This window comes from Propithecus coquereli, unplaced genomic scaffold (genome assembly GCF_000956105.1).
Source record: "Propithecus coquereli isolate 6110/MARCELLA unplaced genomic scaffold, Pcoq_1.0 Scaffold65, whole genome shotgun sequence".
Classification (NCBI taxonomy): domain Eukaryota; kingdom Metazoa; phylum Chordata; class Mammalia; order Primates; family Indriidae; genus Propithecus; species Propithecus coquereli.
Window position 1 is genome coordinate 8411780 of NW_012152507.1, and position 22038 is coordinate 8433817.

Sequence of the window (22038 nt, forward strand, 5' to 3'; positions counted from 1 at the left end):
AGCAATTTCCTTTAAAACTGATCTTTTTTCCTCATACTCTTGAATGTATTTCCTCATTTCTTATTTTCTCTGAAAACTCACTCATGTAATCAATTTCTGTCCATATATATTGAAACGTGTCATGGTAAACAAAGTAAGGTGTGTATGTGCGCATGTGTGTGATGGGAGGAGCTTAAGGCACATTTTCTAAGCAAAGGTAAAACCCAATCTATTGGAAGAGAAAGGACACTTCCTTTATCTTATTTTTTTTTAAGCCATGTTACATAACACCAAGATATTTTCATCTAAAAATCCAGAAAATCTTAACAGAAGAAATTCTAAGATGTTTAGAAGTAACTGAAAAAAAAAAAAAAGGCACCATCTTTATGGCTCCAACTCAATAGGCAATGAAGCTGAGTGTGTCTACCCTTTAAAACAAAACAAAATGACAACCATGACCAAATGACCCTTTTGGCTTCATGCTAGTTTCAACTTGCTTTGTTAAAAAAAAAATAATGCACTTTGTTAAAAAAAATAATGCCTGGAGCCTAGGATGTGACCCACAGACCCCCAAGATTCTAGGAGTACTAAGGAGGCGATTTGAAGAGCAGCACTCTAACCGAATCAAGAGATAGGCAGGGAGGGAGGGGGTTGTGCTATTGAAGCAATTCTCCAGATTTAATATCTATTTAAGAAAATTTTCCTTTGTGGGTTTGTTGGGAACGGATTCTGTGCATTTCTTTTTTCCAGTTCTATTAAATCTCTACACAGAGCTGAGTTTTAAGGGCTTAGGGCTGCCCTTGGGAAATAGGTGATTACACTCTCTGCTTAGGGTTTTAGTGATAAGAAAAAAAAAAAAAGGCAGTGGATTGAATTCCCCTCCCCCAGGCCAATTTCTCAGTGACTCTCTTTTATAGTTCCCCTTTAAAGCGGAAACATATTTAAAAAATGAAGTGGTGACACATAAAATCCCATCCATCAATCTGCACTTTTCAATTGTTAAGTGTATGTGAGAGAGAGACAGACAGACAGAGAGATGGATGTAGGCAGCTGAAACACTAGTCAATTCCTGAGCAGGAAGGCTAGACGGGAATGTTTTACTTTTCATTTTTTATTTCGTGTTTCATGTATTATTTCACAGGGGTACTCACCTGGGACTCTGCTTTACCCCACAAAAGTGGGGTAAAGTCCTGCGAGTGTAGTTAGGAGAATTGGTGGGGGGAATCTGTGATCCCTCTAAAAATAAATTTAATGAATCAAACTCCTACAACTGTTTCTGAAACTAGAACCCAAAACCCCTCAAACTTGGGTCAGATATAAAGTGATTTGTTCATTACTTCTAGGAAGGGTATTAAGCAATGAATAGGGCTTGGCTCTCCCCCTTCTGCCATGGCTAGACCTTGTCCCCAAGATTACTTCAGACCCTCCTCACTAGTACACTTCCTTGAGAAACAAAACATTCCAGCCTTGTCACCTCTCCTTTCAATTCCTCCTCAACAGATATATTTAAGGAGAGACTGAAATTTGAGAAACAAAAGCAAAATATCGGGGAGCTATTCAAAGTGTATCATATCAAAAGAGGCCTCAGAGGTCATCCAAGCCACTTCACCAAGTGCCCCGTATTGTTTTCCCAAGAAGGAAAGTAAATACCAGGGAAGTTAAAGGACTTGATTAAGTTGCCCTACTAATTAGTATCAGAGCCAGCACTAGGACCTTCAGTACCTAAATCCCAGGGCAGTACTCTCGTACTATTATCACTAAGAAGGACAGCAAATAGACATAGTATCAGTATATCACTCCCTCTTATTTATTAATTCATTTATTGTGAAGGATAAGATAAAAAAACGAGACACAGTAATTTCCTACTAAAAAACAGTGACAGAGTTTAGAAGGAATGCTCTTAAAGATGGAATATGCTTACTTTTTCCCCTGGATGCTGTACTAGCTAAGAAAGTCTTCTGTGACCTAGAAGATCGAATGCAATTACATTGCCCATATATATTTGCTATGCTGTTTGACTCTCCCAAGGGCAGCATAACAGTACAAGGGGAGTGACATCTTTATGAGGTTAACCCTTTTCTATTTTCAGGGTAGACTACCGAAGGCAGATGTGTTCCCTGGAGCGTAACGAGAATGCTGGAAATTTGGTAGTTAGGAGGAATGACAGCACCAGGCCATCATCCAGGAGGGAAAAATAAATTGTTGCTCAGAGGAACAGTGAGCTGGGGAAACCTAGAAGAATGTCGATGCACATGAAGTGAAAGTGAGATGACACAGGCAGGAGGAGCTTGCATTCTAACGCAGTGAGAAGAGACAAAGGAGAAAGCAAGGAAACTAACATTAGTTAAGCTCTGCCATGTGCCCAGACAACATGCTAGGCCAGGGGTCGGGAACCCGCGTCCTTAAGGCCGCATGTGGCCTTCTAGGTCCTTAAGCATGGCTGTTTGAAAGGCTACATGGGGCCTTAAGGCTGCAGGTTCCCCACCCCTGTACTAGGCTCTTGCGTGTTCTGTGTTGTCTCATTTAATCCTCAACAACCTTTTAAGATAGTAACCATTATACTGAAAATGAGGTTCAAAGATGTAAAGCCACTAGTCCAAGGTAACACAGCTAAAAAAGTGAAACCAATCTTCCACGTTAAGGTTTTCCAGCTCTGATGCAGTTCATCTTTGCTACTTCACAAACCACCCCAAAAGTTAGTGGCTTAAAACAATGATGCAATATTTCTAATGATTCTGTAGAATAGCTGGGTAGTTACTTTGCTGGTTCCACCTGGGCTCACTCGTGTGGCTGAATTGAGCCGGAGGGCTGGCGGGGTCCAAGGCAGCCTCACTCACGTGTGGGCAGTTGGTGCTGGCTGGGGGCAGCGGCACCTGGTTCTCTGCATGTGGACGGTCACCCTCCAGTTGGCCAGACTAGCTTCCTTACGTGGTAGGCTCAAGTCAGTTTAGGATGATGTCATTTCTGTCACATATTACTGGTTAAGGTAAGTCACGAGGCCATCCGAGATTCGAGGAGGGAGTGGAAACAGCATCCACTTTTTGATGAGAGGAATGGCAAAGACACGTTACAAAGGGACATGTGGGATGGAAGGAATCGTGATCCTTTAAAAAACAATCAACCATAGGCTCTAAACTCCTTGCTCTGCCTACTACCAGAATTTTAATAAAACCCCCAAATTTCCCCTAACTGTTCTCTTTTATATATGTTTATAAAAAGCCCTTAATAAAATGACTACTTTTTATAACCTGGAATAGATGTCAGAAAACTTGGGTTCTAGTCCTACCTAGAGAGTCTTGGAGGGTTGTTTTTTTTTTTTTAATGGGCTTTAATTTCTTCATCTATGAAAAGATGGTTTGGTCTATTTTCTCTCTAAGGGCTCACACAACTCTATAAATTGTAGAATAGTGCCCTATTTTTAGAGCAACATGAACTGGCCCTCTAGGGGGATGGGCAGGATGGAGATGAGAGAAGCCTAGAAATGAGACGGCTTCTCTTTTGCAACACACTCCCTTTCACTGCTGTGGGTGCAGAATTTGGGAGGCGGTGAACAAAGAGAACTCCTTCCTATGCGTGGTTGTAAGTGATCTGAGCGCTACTCTGTTTTCATTTATTATATGCTAAGCTAGCATGGGTCCTCCAGCATGTACTAAGGATTAAAGTACAAGTCCTTACTCTAAGGGCTTCCAGACCTGGTTAGACAAAGCAGTTCCCATGCAACACACCTTCATACGAGCTAAGCAGACAGCAGAGGTGAAAGGCTCCTGAGCCAGTGTCTTCCTGAGGGAAATGCTTAGCTGGGAACTCTCTCAGAAAGATATTGTTGCCAGTCTGTGGAAGATCAGGTTCCCAAGGAGAAAACTAATGTTTAATTTAGCACAAAGACAGCTCAGAATCTCTCTCTGGGGGACTGAGCCTGCAAACAGATCCACATGCAAAGAACCTAAGCAAGAAAAGGAAGCTCTCTTTGGTGCAATGGCTCTAGGACTTGGACCCAAACTTTACTAAACTATTGCCTCTGCCTATTGTTTCTGTTGGGAGGACTGCCGCTCTTTCCTGTTTACTCTTATGCTTGCACTTTGCACTTTATCAACACTTCTGTGAAGCAACCAAATGGGATAATACAACTAGAACATACTTTTTGCTGTCTGAAATTAAATGGTGCAGTGTGGCAATCAAATGTGCAAGCCTTAGCCGGTTTAGCAAGTATCGAAAAACTTAGGTGAACAGCAGCAACAGCAACAGCAACAACAACAACAACAAAACAACAAACTTGATTTCTCAGCTGTTTAGCCAAAGAATGTTTTTATTTTTGCATAAGACTCAAGAGACCTACAGAAATGAGCAGTTTACACATAAGTATGACATAGTACAGTACATACTGTATTCAATTAAGCCACTTCTTTGCACCCTGGTTACCATGACTCTAAGAGATTATACTGTGTATCAACAGACTCCTGGTAAGTTATTAGCAGTTGCAGCAGACTTTTGCCTTAACTAAATTTTCTTAAAAAGAAGCAGACATGTAATTAACTTTCTGTTCAAATCCGTCAGAACTACCTGAAAAGAACTCTGTTGTACGATGAGGAATTTAAGGTGTTGGGCTTCACGTGGGTGAGAATTATTAGTGTGGGGATAAGATGCACAAATATAACTTAGCCACATTTCTGACAAAAGAGAGTTTTAAAAGCAACAATGTTAATGATTTCATATTAACGTAGGAACCTGCCAGAATGACTCAGGAAGCAAGAACACTGTTCAAAACAAAACAAAACAAAACAACCCAACTAAGTTTGACACTAACATTTCCTAAGCATTCTTACCTTTGAGAAGGGGAAGGAATCTAAGTTTAAATGATGGGGAATAAAAAAAAAAAAAAAACAAAACAAAACTAAATTTTTTTTTTACTGCATTCTTTACTCTGAGATAGAACCAGTAAATTCTCCTTACCCAAATCATCTACCAAAGAGCAGGAACTATTCATATTATAATCCTGTCACTTCTTCATAGAAACATCAAGCTTTGGATTAAGAATTATCATCAGTGGCTCACACCTATAATCCTAGCATTCTGGGAGGCAGAGGCAGGAGGATCACTTGAGGTCAGGAGTTCAAGACCAGCCTGAGCAAGAGCAAGACCCTGTCTCTATTTAAACGAGAAAAAAAAAAATTAGCCAAGCCAATGACATGCACCTGTAGTCCCAGTTACTTGGGAGGCTGAGGCAGGAGGATCGCTTGAGCCCAGGAGTTTGAGGTTGCAGTGTGCTATGATGACACACTGCATTCTAACCAGGGTGAGAGAGCAAGACCCTGCCTCAAAAAAAAAAAAAAAAAAAAAAAATTATCATCACTGAAACTTGCTTTGAAGACTCAGCAATATCTTCCTCATATTTCTAACGGAAAGTCGCCGTGTTTTAGGAGATACTGAGTAAAGATAAGATTCTAAGCTAAGAACCACATCAAGACATGGAATTTTCAACTTATTCCTGGTTAGGGCTGGGAAGAGGACAGATCTGTGTGGCCCATTCATTTGCAGATGCAGTGAGTTAACTGATTCCTTAGCAACTTTAGCCAGGCATCTAGCTTTCAAAAGCATAAATTTCAATCTCCACAACAGGGAGCTTCCCTTTTGCTACTCTGTGACTAGATTCACTTAAGCATTATTCATTAATTTGAATTAATAATTCAATTAAATTGGTAAGTTTGCCTCCTTAGTTCTGATGATTCAAAACTCTCAATAGATGGTTTAAATTTCTCATTTACCCACTAAGTCCACACTCTACACTCACTAATAACTGACTATTGAACTAACTCACTACTAACTGAATGAAAACCCAGACTGTATTCTAAAAGTATGGAGTCAAGTAGACACTCTGTCTAGTCAAGTTCTAGATTGGGAGTTCCAGAATCCTAGGAATTGAAGAGATATTAATTGGTCTCATTCTCAAAAAAGACCTATTTAACCCATTCCAGGGAGATGGAAATCTATCCCAGGTGATATCTCCACATTAAACTATTGAGGGAAATTGGATAATATGGTACCCCTCACTAACCATTTTAAGTAAATATTAAAGAGAAAAGCCATGCCCTTCTACAAAATGTCTGATGTACTTCTGGAGATAAAATCTTGGGCTGGGAAAACCATGAATCTGATTCAAGTAGATGTCACTTTGCACACTAATAATAACAGCTAAAATTTATTGAGCCTCTATGAGGTGCCAGGCAATTGCCTCATTTAATCAACAACCCTAAGAAGCTAGTTCTGTTACTATCATCACTCCATTCTACAGTTGAGGAAACTGAGACAAGAGAGTTTAATTGACTTAACCAAGAAAACACTGTGATTCAGTGGTAGAGCTGTAATTTGAAACCTGATCACCTCACCCCTGATCCTAGGCTTTTAACTGCTCTGTCGCCTTGATGCCTTAAACAAGCCAACTTGAACATTTGTTATTCCAACCCCACCCACCTCCCTTTTAGACTGTAAATTCTAAGAGGGCAAAGGCTGTATCACAGTCCTCATAAATGTATTCCTGGCACAGTGCATGGCATAGAAGAGCTACACAAAGATTAATTATTGAATTAATGAATAATTTCCGCCAACTAAAAAGCACGCATGTCCACAACTGATGTGAGATTTAAAAACCTTTGTTAGAACAATTAAGACCCATGAGAGCTGTGATATGTGTCAATATTGTTATTTGCCCTTTTTCATAGTCAATCCTTCCGTAATCTGGCTATGGTAGGGTGTGACTCTCTAGCCTTCCTGAGTTCTGGGGAGAATACACACACTTCTCTCTTCATGCCCTCCGTAGGGAAGTGGAACAGCTTTTATTCTTTCACATCTGTCCGTTAGATACGTGCAGGAAAAGATTGAAGCTGGGAGCCCTCTCACAATGGTCATCATCCAAGCATCAAGCTGGTGGATTTTCTCCTTTCTCATCTATTCCATGGGGTCCCTTCCCTGTGCCTTGTAAACAAGGACCAAATGGGGGAAACCAGTATCCAACTAGACTTTAGGGAAAGTAAAAGATCTATAACACATCTGTATTAAAAGCAAGGAAATAAGTAAATTTCAAAGAACATCAATAATCATGGCTCCTCATAAAGTTTTGCTCATGATTCTTTTTTAAATGAAAAGAACTGTTCCAAGTTAGTATACAAGTAAACTCGTTTTTTGGGGGAAGATCAATTTCACACATCAAGAGAGTAAATACACTTTTACCACCAGGGTAATTCTTGTTTGCACTAGAAGGCCTAGTGAGCCTGAGAAGAGAAGTGTAGCTGGTCTGCTGCTTTTAGTTTCTCTTCTGTGTATAGCTACTGTGCTTTTAAAACCACCTCCTTGCAATGCCAAAGGCCATGTCATGCAGTATATAACTCACCATGAATGGGAGAAGTGTGTAAATGGCAAGGCATTAGGCAGCTCAGGGGAATTGAAGATAGGTAGTACAGAACACTTAGGCAACGTGCTATGAGAAGAGGCTGCTGGAGGGGAAATGCAATGCTTGTCTTCAAGTATATGAAGAATTATTATTGCTTCATAGCTGCTGACTCTTCTGAGCCTTCCCTGCTCTACCATTTTCCAGGGCTTCTGATTTGCTGTTGCCAGAACTCCATATCCTCCAGCATGTGGACTGGGCTTAGCTGTCCCCCTCACTACTCACACCCAACCACACTGTCAGTCAGGCTCTGCTATCTGTCCCCCAAACACTTAACTTTCACACCTGCATCAGACATCCCATCCCTCATTTCCATATTCTTTCCCTGCCCCCAGGCCCTGAGGGTGACCCCCATTCTCCATGTAGGGATCCCTGGCCAGGATTTGAATCTTTCTCCTACCCACACTACTAACGGTATTCATGTTTCGAGCACTGCTACCTACTGTGTACCAGGCACTATGCTGACTGTTTTTGCTAAATAACATTGGCTTTATTTTGCAAGAAGATACTGATGCCAAAAAAAGAATAAAATTATTTTCCCAAACTCATACAGCTAGCAGATGTGAAATAGCGATCTGAACATGGGTCTGACCCTAAAATCTGTGCATTAAATTCTTCCATTTACTCTATCTATAAGCCTCAGTTTTCTTTTTTGTAAAGTGGGACAAATGTTGCTTACTCACTTGGTTTTTGCAGGCATTACCTAAAATATGTAATAAAAGTGCTATGCACATTCTAGGATTCAATAAATATTTGTTCCTTTCTTCCTCTGATTTTCTATATCGGTTTTGGCCCATTCTACCTGGTTAGTAATTTTGCTGTTACTTTTTATTGAGGTGGTCTGGATTTCTCCATCAGATCCTAAGTAAGCAGAGACTATGTCCTTAGCTGTATTTTTCCTTATTCTCCAACGAAGTCTGCTGGAGTGTGAGGGAAATTAGCATGAAAATGCAGAAGGAAGAATTTAGAATTGTTTTCATTAAACATGACCCTGCCTATGAACATTAAGGTAGGTAAGTTTTCCTATTAAAGAACAAGAAAGTGGTAGAATCCACTCAGAAAGGTTTAGTTGCCATGCATAGCAGAACTGGATGATTTTTTTCAGATTTTCTTCTAGGCTTTTTGAGATTAAATAACAGTGTTAAATACAAACAAACAATAAAAACAAAACAGCTAATAATGGCCACTCCTTTAGTCATATTTAATTGCTATGTCTAAGAACATTTGAAAGCCCATCCTTAAACAACTTGGCATTTAAAAATGTTTACATATAAGAAAGCCATATGGTATTACAGTTTAAGATTTAGAAAATTTTGATGAACATCACCTAGCAATGACATTATTTCAAAGAAAGCATATGTCTTCCATAAAGAAATATTGACCTAAACAAGCAAGACATCTTGGTTTACACGATAATATCACCTTGCTGTCAAAGCAAACTTTCTGTCAATTTTTGATAAAGTATTGTACCAACTTCTCTCTCCACGTGAACTCTTTTGTCTTTGTGAGATCTTATAATTACATTAAAAGAAGTGGTAGAAAGGTCCTAGATAGATAAGAACATTCCCTTTATTACTGTGTTCTGGAAAATAGAACAAAAATAGGTCAGTTCTTAAGGAAATGATGGCTGCATATATAAATAATGTAAACACTCCTATCACTGTCCTGGGGAGGACATTTATCACAGGAACAGTCATAGACACCCAGACCTGGCCTCCCACTTACAGCTCTCGAATTCTGAATTGTCAATTGGAAACTTGATTATTATCAGTTAAAAATAACCAGGGAACTCTGGCAATGATTTAACTTGTTTGACTTTCTTAAGCTAACAATTAACATTTTCGACTATTGTTGACAAAATATTTAACTTTCCCATGCCATTTGTGTAAATGACTTTTCTAATATTTCTTAGACGCTCTGGGGGACACACCTTTCCAAAGCTTCTCAGGTCCATGCAGAGGCCTGTAAACTGCATGCATTCAAAGACTCCAAAGACATTCACAGCATTGCACATTTTAACTAGGATTTCCTGGGCCCTTCAGGAACACTTAAGTACACCGATATCTCAGTCTTATCTTGACAGCACTAAATTTGAAATACCAATCCCTCTATTTACAATAAAAGCTATTTCATCATTTAAACCAGATAACTGACAGCTGAGTATACATTTAATCCCTGGAAAAACTGGTATTATCATTCAGTGCTTAGTAGTTTATTATTAGTAATACTAGTAATGATGCCTTGCATTTCTGCAGTGCTTAATTTTTTTTCCAAACCCTGTTCAGAAACACAAGTTCATTTGCTTCTCTCGACAAGCCGGGGCAGCACGACTGCTCTCCCTGTTTCACAGATGACTACTAAGTAACTTGTCCTAGGTCACCCGGCTGGTTAGCGATCAAGCAGGCACAAAACCAAGGATGCAGGCTCCTTATCTGATCTGCTTTCTTTGCTCCACACCACATTAAGAAAAGATAATCTCTGAAGCCAAAGATGACTTGGAACCACTTATCTGCTCATCCTAGCAACACAATCTATGAAACAGAAAAAGAGCTTGTCTCAGGCAAAAGGGAAAGATTAATAATGTACCACAGAAGCTCTAAACCTTACTGTTCCACGGACCAGCAATTATTCAGTTTCACAGTTCATTCAAAGATTCAAACATACTTCACCAGAAAATGATTTAGTGCCTAAAGCCTGCTCCAAGTGGTGAGAAACGCAGATCTGCTCCAAAGCCCTACAATCTGGGCCCTGTGAAAGGCCCTGTTTCTGCAGTCTCTGTAGCAGCAGGGCTTCCCTGAACTTGTACTTGAGCTAAATGAAGAAACTGGCTGAGTAAGGGCTGCAGAATTAGGCTCTCAGTGTGGACAGAATTAGGACTGGCTTGGAGGTTATTCTTGCATTGTTCTTGAAACTTAGGCTATTGAAAGGATTCAGACATTATATACTCCTTCCATTATAACACCCCCCAAAGTCAACACTATCCCACGGAACAGAAGTTGTCCTCTCATCCTCATCCAGCAAATATTACCCACCATATTCAAGGCATTGTACTAGAAGGTATGCAGGACATACAGCTTTCATCTGACGACACGACATATATTTGATTTTAGATAATCAGTATTCTCTCCCTTTCTCCAAAGGACATTTATGGCCACTTATGGCATACAAATTAACTATTGAAGTTATACATTCAACACACCCAGACCACATAAATCTAGTTATGGACACAGTAGTAATAAAATGAAGAAAAAATTCTGACATTCACTCTGAGCAAAGGCCCTTTTCAATTAATATTCTCTGAAAATAAGAGGAGCCCAAGTAAAGTGAGGTGGGCCAATGTAATGGGCTTGGTGAGTCACTCCCAAATGCCCAGGCCTCCCTTTGGAGACAATGTTATCAGGTTAGTACAGCAGTTGCATCACCATCTCTGAGTACTACGCTGAGTAACAAAGCACCACATTTAGAAGTTAAAATGGCGAGGGAATTTCCAACAACCAAACATAGGGTGGTGGATCAACCCTTGCCACATCATACATTTTCAATGAAAAGCAGCCATTAGAAATAAATTATCCCTTTTCCTCCTTACACTGTGTCTCCCGGCATCATCACTGTACCTGGAGTGGGAGCTCCTCTAAGGGAATGTTTTTGGAGATCCCTGGTGGTTAGAAGAGAGAAAACCGATTCCCTCTCTGAACAGGAGTGGTGCAGCAGCCACTTTTGGCTTCTGCATCAGTAAACCCTCCGCCAGGAAGGGCCAGACACTCTTCTACCACTTCCCTCCCAGCATGGATATTACCATTGTAAAGTTACAATAACTATTGAAGTTGGTTTCATTACCTACCCTGAAACACCCAAGAAAAAGAGGCAGCCTCATCTTACTTCCAAGTTGGACAAAAGCAAAAACCCAAAGAACAAGACCATAAGCAGACATGCCACCTTCCTTGCAGAGGTTGGGCTGCGAAGGCCACAGGAAAAGCCCACACTGCGGCTCTTAATGGCCCCTCCAGTCCTGGCACCCAGGGCAGAGATCAGCCTTCTCTGCTCAGGGTTGGGCTGGGTGCCTCGCTCTCAGTGTCATCCCCAGAAACACTTACCAGGAGACTGTGAGCCACACAAAGCCATATTATTGGGAGACTTGCAGACAGATTATAAATTTACTAGGGACAATCAAGGCATTTAGATCCTTTTGGCTGCAGATGCCGGTGACACACACATACATACAAACCTCATTCTTCTCTCCATTTGAGCGATTCTTTACCCCCCTCCTTTATCCCAGCGTCTCTTTTTCACAAAACTCCCTCTGCTCTCCTAGGGAATTCCAGGGAGAAGCGGGGATAGAGTAGGTGGTAGAGAAAGGAAATTAGGCCTTAAAGCTCCAATATAACCCCATAGGCTAATAGGCATTCAACGACCAAACAGTAAACACTGGGCAATTTAATTGTTGGTAGTTATTTTTCATCTGGAGCTGGCCTTCAAGGAGTGGCAATTTTGGGTCTCCCAAAAAATTTCTGTATGGCAGGGGAGAACACTATCCTAGCTCTCAGAGCTTCCTGGAAACTTCCTCACCACGGACCCAGGCCAGGTATAAGAGGGAGCCAGAAAGCAGCATCCTATGGGCCTGGTAGGAGGATGCCCTTTTCCAAGAGCTCATTTTCAGGCTCCTTTGGAAGAGGAGTTAGATCCAGAACTATCTTCTCTCCTTTGGGCTTTTCGAGTACTTTGGGGCTTTGTGTGGCCATTTCCTGTTGCTGACTTTCATTAGGGCTGGCTTGGGTAAACTGGAGATGTGCTGTAAGCAGACATAGAATTCAGGAGCCGCAACTCAGAAAGGGAAGCCTGCCGGGCTGAGGGCAGGGTTCCACCTTCTACCCCAGAGGCCACTGGCCCAGCAGCCTCAAGGGAATCCTGCATGGGCAGGCAGTCACCTGACCAGGACCGCCACCAAGAATCAATGATTCAGGGGACACTCCTCTGGGATGGGGTGTGTCTGTGCCTCTGAGGAAGAATGTCCAGCCAGAAACTTAATCAGAACTTTCAGGTTTGATATCCTGTCACCAGGAGTGGCTGAAGACAAGGTACTTCCTAGGACGTTATCTGTGTAAATAGCTGCTTTGTGCCTGCCCACTTTAATGAATGCTCTAAGTGAGCACTACTTGACTGGAGTGCTTCTGAAAGGAAGCTACGTGGGGCTGAGGGCTGAGGCAATCTATAGGAAATCAGGGAGTAGGCCTTCTAGAAACATTCCCTCACTAGTCTCTTGCTCATTTTTTCCAAAAATTTTGTTTTTGACTGAGGGGATACTCAGGGAACTTTCTCTGTGTTACAGATCACCATTTCTGTTCTTGTAAGCCAAGGAAAAGGGGCCACTTCAAAGAGGGGGAGGGGAAATGGGGCAAGAAGGAAAAGGCTTTGATAAAGGTCAGCTAGGCTGAAAAATGGCTTATGGGGTCTAATCAGAGCTGTTTAGCCAAAGAAGGAGGACCCACAGGATGGGGCCTTCCTCTGTGGCTCAGATCTTGCCAGCTTGTAGCCCCTTCTTTTATACACTGTGCACCCCAGAGAGCCTCTGGAAAACTCAGGCTTCTTGCCAGTTAAGGAATATCCTATAAGTAGAGGAAAGCCATGAACAGGCACCAATGGAACCAGATGAGTAAGAGTCCAAAACCACCCTAACAACACACCCAATGGCCTTCGAGGTAGTCAGGTGACGTCTTGGACTTATTCCCTGCCGTCCATTCTCCAATAGGCCAAGGCAACCTCGACCCTCACAAAAGGCCCCAGGACCACAGGCAGAACCATGAGAAAGCCAGGTGCTTACCGCAATCAGGGCTGAGTTCCTCTGGTCCCCTGGGGTTGAAGCTGGTGGCTGCTGCTCTCCGTTTATCCCACCACCGCCACCAGTACTGCTACTGTTCAGCAGGTGCTGCTGGTGGTGATGGTGATAGTCTGGTGGAGGCGGCGGGGCTGCTGCTGCTGCTGCTTGGGAGGCCCCAGAAGGGGCAGCAGGGGGCGGTGCAGGGGCTGCAGTGGCGGCAGCAGTGGCAGTGGCCTTGGTGTGTTTGCCAGCCTTCCTTGCCCCCTGGCCATGCTGGACAAGGCTCAGGAGCTGCAAGGTGCTCTCTCTTTCCCGGTCTGAGCTCTCGGCCCTACCACGTTCATAGCGTCCTTCACAGTTCAGGTGGTGTTGGCGGCAGACGGCGATCCGAGCCCGGAGGCGCTCCACGATAGCACTGTGCACTCTCGGGGTGACTGAGCCCCCTCCAAGGAGCCCCGCCCCAGAGGCCCCCCCTAGCCCTCCTGCGGGGGCCTGCGGGGGCGCTGTGTCCCCCATTTTAGTGGACACAATGATTGCTGCCTCTGGGATGGTGAGGTGGAAAGAGGCTACTGCTGGCTATTGCAGGCAAATCTGTTTTTGACAATGTGAGCTCAGTGTTCAGGGCCACATGAATAGAGGGCTTCAGAGGTTGGGGGAGCAGTGGAGAAGGTGTGGGGGAGGGGAGTTAGTAAAAAGAGGGTGGGGAGAAAGAATAGAAACCAATTGGAGAGGATAAGTTGGAAATGAACCCTAATCAACTTACTCTAATTGCATTTGACAGCTCTGGAGAAGTTGGGCAGAGTTGGTGGATTTTTTTCCCTCACCAAGCTGACAAGAGCCACTGGGTACTTTGTAAACACACGATCTGGGGGTTAGATCAAGAATTCAGGGGTTGTCCAGCAAGAGACAGAAACACACAGCAAAAAGAACTGAGAGAGGTATTAACAGAGAGCTGGACTCTCCTTCACCTAGTTGTTTCAGAAAATTCTTTATGGGGATGTTTCTGCAGAGAAACACAATTCTACCGTGGTCTGTGTAACCGGCAGCCTTTACTTTTCCTCAGGTTAAAAAAAAACACCACCACAAACAGTGCTGTTTTAGGTTTTTGAAGTCAATGTTCAAAATGTGCAAAAATCAAGGGAGACTGTCTTTTGGCTTTTAATTAGTCCTCCCTTTCCCTTTGCTCCGGTGTTTTCTCCTCTTTGGGGTACTGTAGGATGTTGTCTTCTCCCCAAAGAGGGAGACAGCTTTTCAATTGTTAACAATGTCAGTAATTGGACTTTCGGACCATGCTTTTTTTCTTCAACGAATCCAATCACCGGTAAAATCCTCTCCCCGTCTAAGGTTTCCCAGCCTTAAATGAAAGCAATCTCAAGTCGCTAGCCACTGAGAGAGATCCTTCAACACATTTTTTCTTTCCCGCTTACGTTCCTATTCCTCTCCCCCGGCTCTATTCTAATACAGTATCAAGAGAGACAAACTCTTCCTAGAGTAATTTACAAACGATGGTCAAACTTACAAACTTCCAGCAAATTGCACCGAGTCATGTCCAGCCACTTTTCTGTCCACTTTTGTACATTCCATCCCCGGCCAGTGGATCTGAGGGTCTGGACTCTCAATAAGCAATGTGGTTCTATCTCTTGTATTTGCTCCGCTTTATAGATGGAAAAAAAAAAAGTAGCTTGTATTTTCCTTTCTCTTTCTCGTCTGTTGTTAGCCGCTTTGCTGACACTGGCTCCCGCCCGGAGTCACGGCGATACACAGGCTTTCATTGTGCTCCGATAGGAGAGGGAGAGAAAGAGAGAGAGTGAGACAGAGAGGGAGAAAGAGAGAGCCAGCGAGCTGCAGGCGGGGGGCGGGGGGCGGGGGGAGGGCGGGAGCGCGCGTTCGAGGCTCCCTGGTGGAAGGCTGGTGCCACTGCGCGAGTGAGTAATCGCAGCCAGGCACCGGGGAAAGGGGAACGCAGAGGGCCTCCCAGTGGCTGAAGAGGTAAATCCCGAAGCCTTCGAGTCTCAACAGCCGTCGCTCGGCTAGCTCCGTCTCAGACCTGGTTGAGGGGGAAGGCTGGGGAAATTCCCCAACCTCTCTACACAACCACTTCACCAGCTCTAAATGTTTAAGAAATTCCGGGGGCCGGGAATATGTTTTCCCCTTCAGACCTACATTACGCCCCCCTCTGAGGATATCATTTTCATTTTTCAATATGTTGCAAATGACACCACTGAGCACCCTAGCGAGCGCCGGGTGAGCACCGAGGAAATGTTCATTAATAAAGAAGATGGTGAATGTGTGTTGGGGGCGGAGGAGAGTGTGGAGAGGAGGGGAAATCACACTGTTAGTTCCTAAAGGGCAGGCAGGTGTGGTGTCTACCCACCTGCTTGCTCTTTGTGTGTCTCCGAGTAAGTGAATCTGGGTGATCACAAGCAAATCAGTAGGGATAAATAAAATATTTTATGATAAAATTACCAATACCAGTTGTAGGAAAAGAGGTTTTTTTTTTTTAAATGCAGGATTGCCTATGACAAACCAAATACAAGATCTGAGGTCTCCAAAGCTATCTGGTGAGCATACACAATGAGGAAAAGCAGTATGCAGCAGCTGAATTTCAACAAGTTTAATAACACAAACCAAACAGATCTCTTACGCAGACCATTGTCCCCTCATCTTCAGATGATCTTACTTTGAAAATATCAAACCTTATAGTGAATTCTGCTTGTCATTATCAATTATGAAAAATTAACTAAGGTGAGCACAATATTGGAACAGTCAGGACCAAAAATATTCAGGGTGACCTAACTTGGAAGTCATTTGGATTTGAGGTCTCAAGCGTTGGACCTTCATTAATTTAAATGAACTTGGGCATTTCGGTAACATGGCCCTTGCTTCAAACTGAGCTAAGGAAAGAAATGTATGGGCAAAATCAATGCAAACATTTCAAGACTGGATTCATCTACAACTCAGATCCCTATAGGTTGGCTTACTTTAGTCCATTTTATTTTTCACAAATCCTGGAATGTTAGCTTAGAAATGGAGACAAGTACACTCTGATGGAATATAATTTTTAAACTTTTCATTGGAACATACTTCTGTCTGTCCCTTCCAAGGCTAAGTTAGTTCCTCATTACTCATGAGAAGAAAAGCAGAAATATATTTTTGTTATATAAATAAAATTTTAATGGTGAACTCTGTCATGAAGTATCATTAAAAAGTGAAAGAGTTTAAATAACTTTATATTTGATTTTTAAAAATTGTGTTTATTAGACAATTTCTTTTTCTGCTACTATGGGTGTTTTACATTTGGCAGTCATACCTGATAAAAGAGAAAAAAGTGTAATATTTAAATTTAAAATTTAATGTTCACTCCATAGCACTGCAGTACATAGATTTTGATTAATAACATGGAATCATTAGTCAAATCAGCTATTCCTAAATGATATAATAAACTTTGATTTCTCTGCTAGACATGGACATATTTAAAAACTTGTTAAGCAGGAATTTAATAAATTTTCATACTATATTCCAATGGTGTAGGACACTTCTTTGGAGTGTCTTTTGTACACATTTACCCATATAAAATCATTTTATTTCAAGTTGACATTATCATCAAAACCCTCATTTCCATTCACATTAGCTACTATTTAAAAAAATCACTGTTTTAGGCGCAGCATTTCACATATATGATCTCCTTAAATCTATGAACAATCCTGAGAGAGGTATTATTAACCCCATTTGTAAATGAGGAAACTGAGTCTCATCAAAATTAAACTATGTGTTCCGGTTTAAATAACCAGAAAGTAACAGACCAATATTCAAACTCAAGAATGACTTCAAACCTCTCTTAACCACTGATCTTGCTGCCTCAATATCAAATGTGAAAGGACTTATAGGGAAGCTAGACTATCCCCAAAGTAGCTCAAGGGCTGCAACTATCCCTCAGTCAATATGCAGGTGTTTAAGCAAGTCCTGTAACACCTCCAAGGAATGAGGACTAGATAGAACTACTCATCTGAATATGAGAGCAGACAAGTCAGGAAATACGGTCAATTGCAACCAACTGCCTTTAAAATAAGCATTTCTTTTGTGCCCTTGTTTTCCTTGTTTTATGGTTCTGTTCCCTCTCTCATAACCCTAAAACTTTTGTACAGCCCTATGAATTCTTTCAAACATTACTTCCCTTTTACTTGTCCATTTCTGTTCTCATCTCTTCTATCCACAGCTACCTAACACTAAAGTACTAAAGTAATAAATACCCAGATATAAAAATTTCAGTCATATGAGATGACATGAGAGATTTATAAGCTTAAAAACTATTTTTGTTATAATTGAATCAATGATATCGATAAGCTAATACATAATAATTGTAAAGATTAATTCTATTTTTGCAACATTATTTTCTTATAAACTATTAATATTTGATTTTGGTCCCCTAATCTATGCTAATTCTCATTTCCTAACAGCCTCTTTGCCATTCTTTTGGTGTTTCCATGTACCTTAAAAAGCCTCTTGTATTATCTAAATACTCAGTGAAGTAGCATGCTTGGCTGCAATCTCAGACATCAGAAAAATTACCTATAACCATCAATTCATGATCAATAGTCAGCTGTTGTAACAGGAAAAATGCTTCAAACCAACAAGATGGCTGACCTAGGAACTGGATCAGCTACCATCATAAGTCCCTGGAATTATTAGTGTCTTAATTTTACAAGTTAACTGCATGCTATTAAAAATAATAGATAAATCAATTTTTAAAACTTTCTGGTTGGAACTATTTCACTGTTCACCCATCTCAGGCTTGTCTGTAGTGTCCTGTATGAGAAGTGATACATCCAGGGTCATCAAAGATACCTTAGAAATCATTATCTTGCATTTCCTATGGCCTTGCTTATTATAAATCATTCATGATCCTTTACCCTTCCACTTTGACTGTTACTTCTCCTCTAACTCTGCTTGTTTTTGGACACTGTCCCTTCTATCCTCACCTTTCAACTATGGCTCTATTTTCATTCCCTGGAATTTAGTTAAGGATTATTTTGCCACATGCTGCAGAAATACAAATTAGAATATGGCTATGTGGCTGAAATTTTCTATTTTACACTTTAGAAAACGGTATACCCTCCTTATTAAACATCAGCATCAGCATTCTTACCACTTTTTGAGTTTTTACTATCCAGTTTGTTTACAATAATAATATGGATAATTTCAGGAAATGAATTGCAGAAAACTAATCTCCATGTAAAAACTTAATGTAGCTTTTTATGTATACACACGCACTGAGGTCTGTGCCATGAATCACGTAATAGATGAAGTCAAATTCAACCAACAATTCTAGTAAGAAAAAAGTATCTAAAATTCCACAGTAGAATGGATCCTACTAAAATACCACTTTTAAGGTATAAAAATATAAAATAGACAGGGGCCATTTGTTCACTCTGCAATTGTTTTACTTTATTATTTCATGGGAGAATTGAGGTGTGCAAAGCAACGCAGGTACCAAAATATGCTTTTAAAGTGTTTTTGGCTGAATTTATCCTTTTGAGATATTCTGACCCTAACATACATACTTATATGGGAAAAGTTATGGATAAAAATAAATAAAATACATCTTAATCATTAATATCTAGACACAATTGAATAGAAGAAGAAAGAATATAAGGCATAAAAATAAATATCATGAAATTATTCTTGAATGTGAGAGCTGAAAGACTCTAGAGGACTGAAATCTATTTGAAAGGGAAACTTTACAAAAGGAAAAATACACTCTGTACTTGGAATAAATAAGCTACGCTCTGATTGTGAGGCAAGGGGATTGGACTGAATGATACGTTGAGTCTTCTTCCATGGCCCACTGATTTAGACGACAGTATTCAAAAATAGCTTAGTAAAGATCATGTAATACTGCAAAAAAATAATAAACAGACCTGGAAAGGGATGTAGCAACAAATATACATAAATGTTAATCTAAATACATTTTTAAAATACGACATATTTCTATTAAACTGACAGGACACGAACAGCTCATTCACCTGGCAGTCATGTGTTATAAAGGCATTGTTATGTAACTTTAAAATACATTTACAGACTTAAAAATTATTAAGCCTATGTTTTCTATGTACATCAGATAAAAGCTTTATTAGACTGTAGAGTGCCATGTCATGGGAATTAAGATGAACATATGTTTTATACAAGATATTCTGCCATAAAGATGTACATAAAATTTATAAATTTGTCACATGATATAGAGAAACAAGATTCAGGATCTTCACATTTACAAGAATTTATAAAATCTTCTCTGAAGGAAATGTGTTACAATTCAGTCAAACTTCTCATCTTGAAAGTAATCCGCAAAATTGAGATATTCTTCAAGTTGACCGTATTTCTGCATGTATAATAAAAAAGCTAGTTATTTTACTCAAAGCAATGAAGATAAGCTAGGCCTTTTCAAACTATAGACACAAACAGGAACAAGTTTATTTCATGTAATCAGAACAAAAATCTTTTTATTATAAGTAGGAACTCAATTTCAAATAAGCATTTCTAACTCACAGAAAGCATTGGTAAGAGATCAAATTGAATATTATTACTAATTTCATAACTGTCTTGTAAGTTATATTTTTTCTATTATACTTAAAGTAGAAATATAATAACTTCAATAACTTAATTCAATAAAAATTTGTTTAACATATATGTAAAATACTCTGCTAATCACTGTCTAGGTACAAAATTTTAAAAAGATACTTTCCCTGACCCTAAAGAGAACAGAATTCAGTAGTGACATACCAATGGCAATCAGTAATACATGCCATAAAGAGGTATAGACACTATTCAGAGGGCTTGTAAGAGGGGTCATGGTTAATTGAGGTGACCAGAAAAGAGTGGCATTTAGGCTGTCCTGGGAAAAAAGATTTGGTAGGCAAAGAGTTGGTGGTGAGAGTTTTCTGTAAGAGACAATCGTCCATCCAACAATGACATGACAAGAAAGCATGGGATCTGACTACAATCTGAGGTTTTGTAGGGGAACAGAGAGAGGTAAGACTGAACCAAAGAGATTGAAGTCAGAGAATAAAAAGTATTAAAGGCTAGGTTAAGGAGTTTTACAATAATTTGACAGGCAATGGAAAGCTGCTAAAGGTTTTAGAGCAGGGGACTGACCTATTCTGAGATGTATTTTAAGAAAATTGGTAAAATAGCCATTCTAGAATGGTTTGGCAACTAGTGATGAGTCTATAGTAACAAATTAAGACACGAGGGCCCAAATTTGAGTGATAGCAATGAAGATAGAGAGTAAAGAACAGGGTAGAACAAGTTAAGAGAGGAGTCAAGATGATTTAGAGGTTTCAGAGTTGACAGAGTAGGAGCATAATGAATGGCAGGGCTGCTTCACAGGCGGTTCAGGGAGGGAAAGAGATATGTAAGTTCAAAGTGCTTACTTCAGTTGAGGAGATTAAATGATCTAATGGTTTCTTGACTCTGTTTATGAACTCTCTATCCTTAATGAGATGAGAAAGGATCCTAATGATCCTGACTTTTATGGTGATAGGGACAACAGAAGGGAATGTGAGGAATGCATTTTCCTTCTAGACAAGGCCCCGAAACCCTTTTACACCCCCAAGATATCTGACTGGATCACCTTCTCAGGAAAGAATGAGGAACATAACAGAAGGGGAAATAATCTATGGACTAATTAGGGATTTTCTTGGTCTAGTACTCAGATTTGATTAGATATAAATAAAGTATTCTAGGATTAGAAACTTATACTTTAAAAAAGTGGCTGTTTTTATGCTTTTTATGTTATTTTTCTTTATATCCTTTTTTCTCTTTTATTTATTAAATTTCTCTATTATTTATTAAATTTCTTTTTGGAAAATTAAAATCTATCTTAGCTGTACTAAGATAGAAGGAAAACCTCTCCTCACTTTCATTGCAAATTACAGCTAACCTTAATTGATCACTTACTAATTGTTAGGTCTTACACTAAATGCTTAAAATGTGTTACACATTTAATCTCCGCAATCAAAACTCTAATTATCATTACTGTTTTAGTTCCTACTTTACAAATTAGAAAACTTAGGCTTAGAGAAATAAAGTAACTTGCCCCCAAATTCTCCTGCTAGTAAGTGGCAGAAAAAAATAGTTAAATCCATACTTTTAACCATTATAGTATGCTGTTTCTGAGATTTAAAGGGTAGGACAGGGATGCAGCTGTGGTAAGAAAAAAGAAAAACCTCGAAAGGGAAAGTGAAACTTAGAAGTCAGTATTACTCTGCCATGCTCTCCACCTAAAGATGCTGGTCCCACAGTTCTTCTTTACTAAAAATTTGGGGAGTCTGGCTCTTATTTGAATAATGAAGATTTCTCTCTTGTAATGACAGATTGACCTACTGATGGAAACAGCTGGAACTGCAGGAATGGAGTGTGGGGAAAAGGTCAGAACATAAAAGGAGTTTGGAGTCTTCTACTCAGAAGTAGCAACTAGACCTGCAGAAAGGAATTGATTTGCCAAGGAAACTGTGAGAACTGAGGACAGACTCTAATGTTAACAGATACTTTTAATCAGTGGTCTTCAATCTTTAATTTACTTAGGAATCACCCAATTTTTACAATATTCTGTTATTTAATACCTCCAAGGATTGTTATTCAATAGGTTGGGGGTGAGGCCAGGGATTATACATTTTCCACAAACTTCTAGGTGATTCTGACACAGGTAGTTTAGGGCCATATTTTGAGAAACATCAGTTTAAGGGGTAGAAAAAAAAGGGAAAGAAAAAAGTTAAAAAGGAAGGAAAAGGAAGAGAAGAAATAAGAA

General features: G+C 40.2%; 2 protein-coding genes across 2 annotated transcripts in view; both read right to left on the bottom strand.

Moving 5' to 3' along the window:
- MAML2 (mastermind-like 2 (Drosophila)) overlaps positions 1–15029 on the bottom strand; it is a 336487-nt gene extending 321458 nt beyond the window's left edge. Inside the window, exon 1 of the mRNA XM_012660022.1 lies at positions 13239–15029. Coding sequence (XP_012515476.1) covers positions 13239–13751 — 513 coding nt within the window. The 5' untranslated portion in view covers positions 13752–15029. The remainder of the gene's footprint in view (positions 1–13238) is intronic.
- Positions 15030–18658: 3629 nt separating this feature from the next.
- The window catches only part of CCDC82 (coiled-coil domain containing 82), a 32669-nt gene continuing 29289 nt past the window's right edge, over positions 18659–22038 (bottom strand). Inside the window, exon 4 of the mRNA XM_012660023.1 lies at positions 18659–19611. Within this exon, the coding sequence (XP_012515477.1) occupies positions 19546–19611 (66 nt within the window). The 3' untranslated portion in view covers positions 18659–19545. The remainder of the gene's footprint in view (positions 19612–22038) is intronic.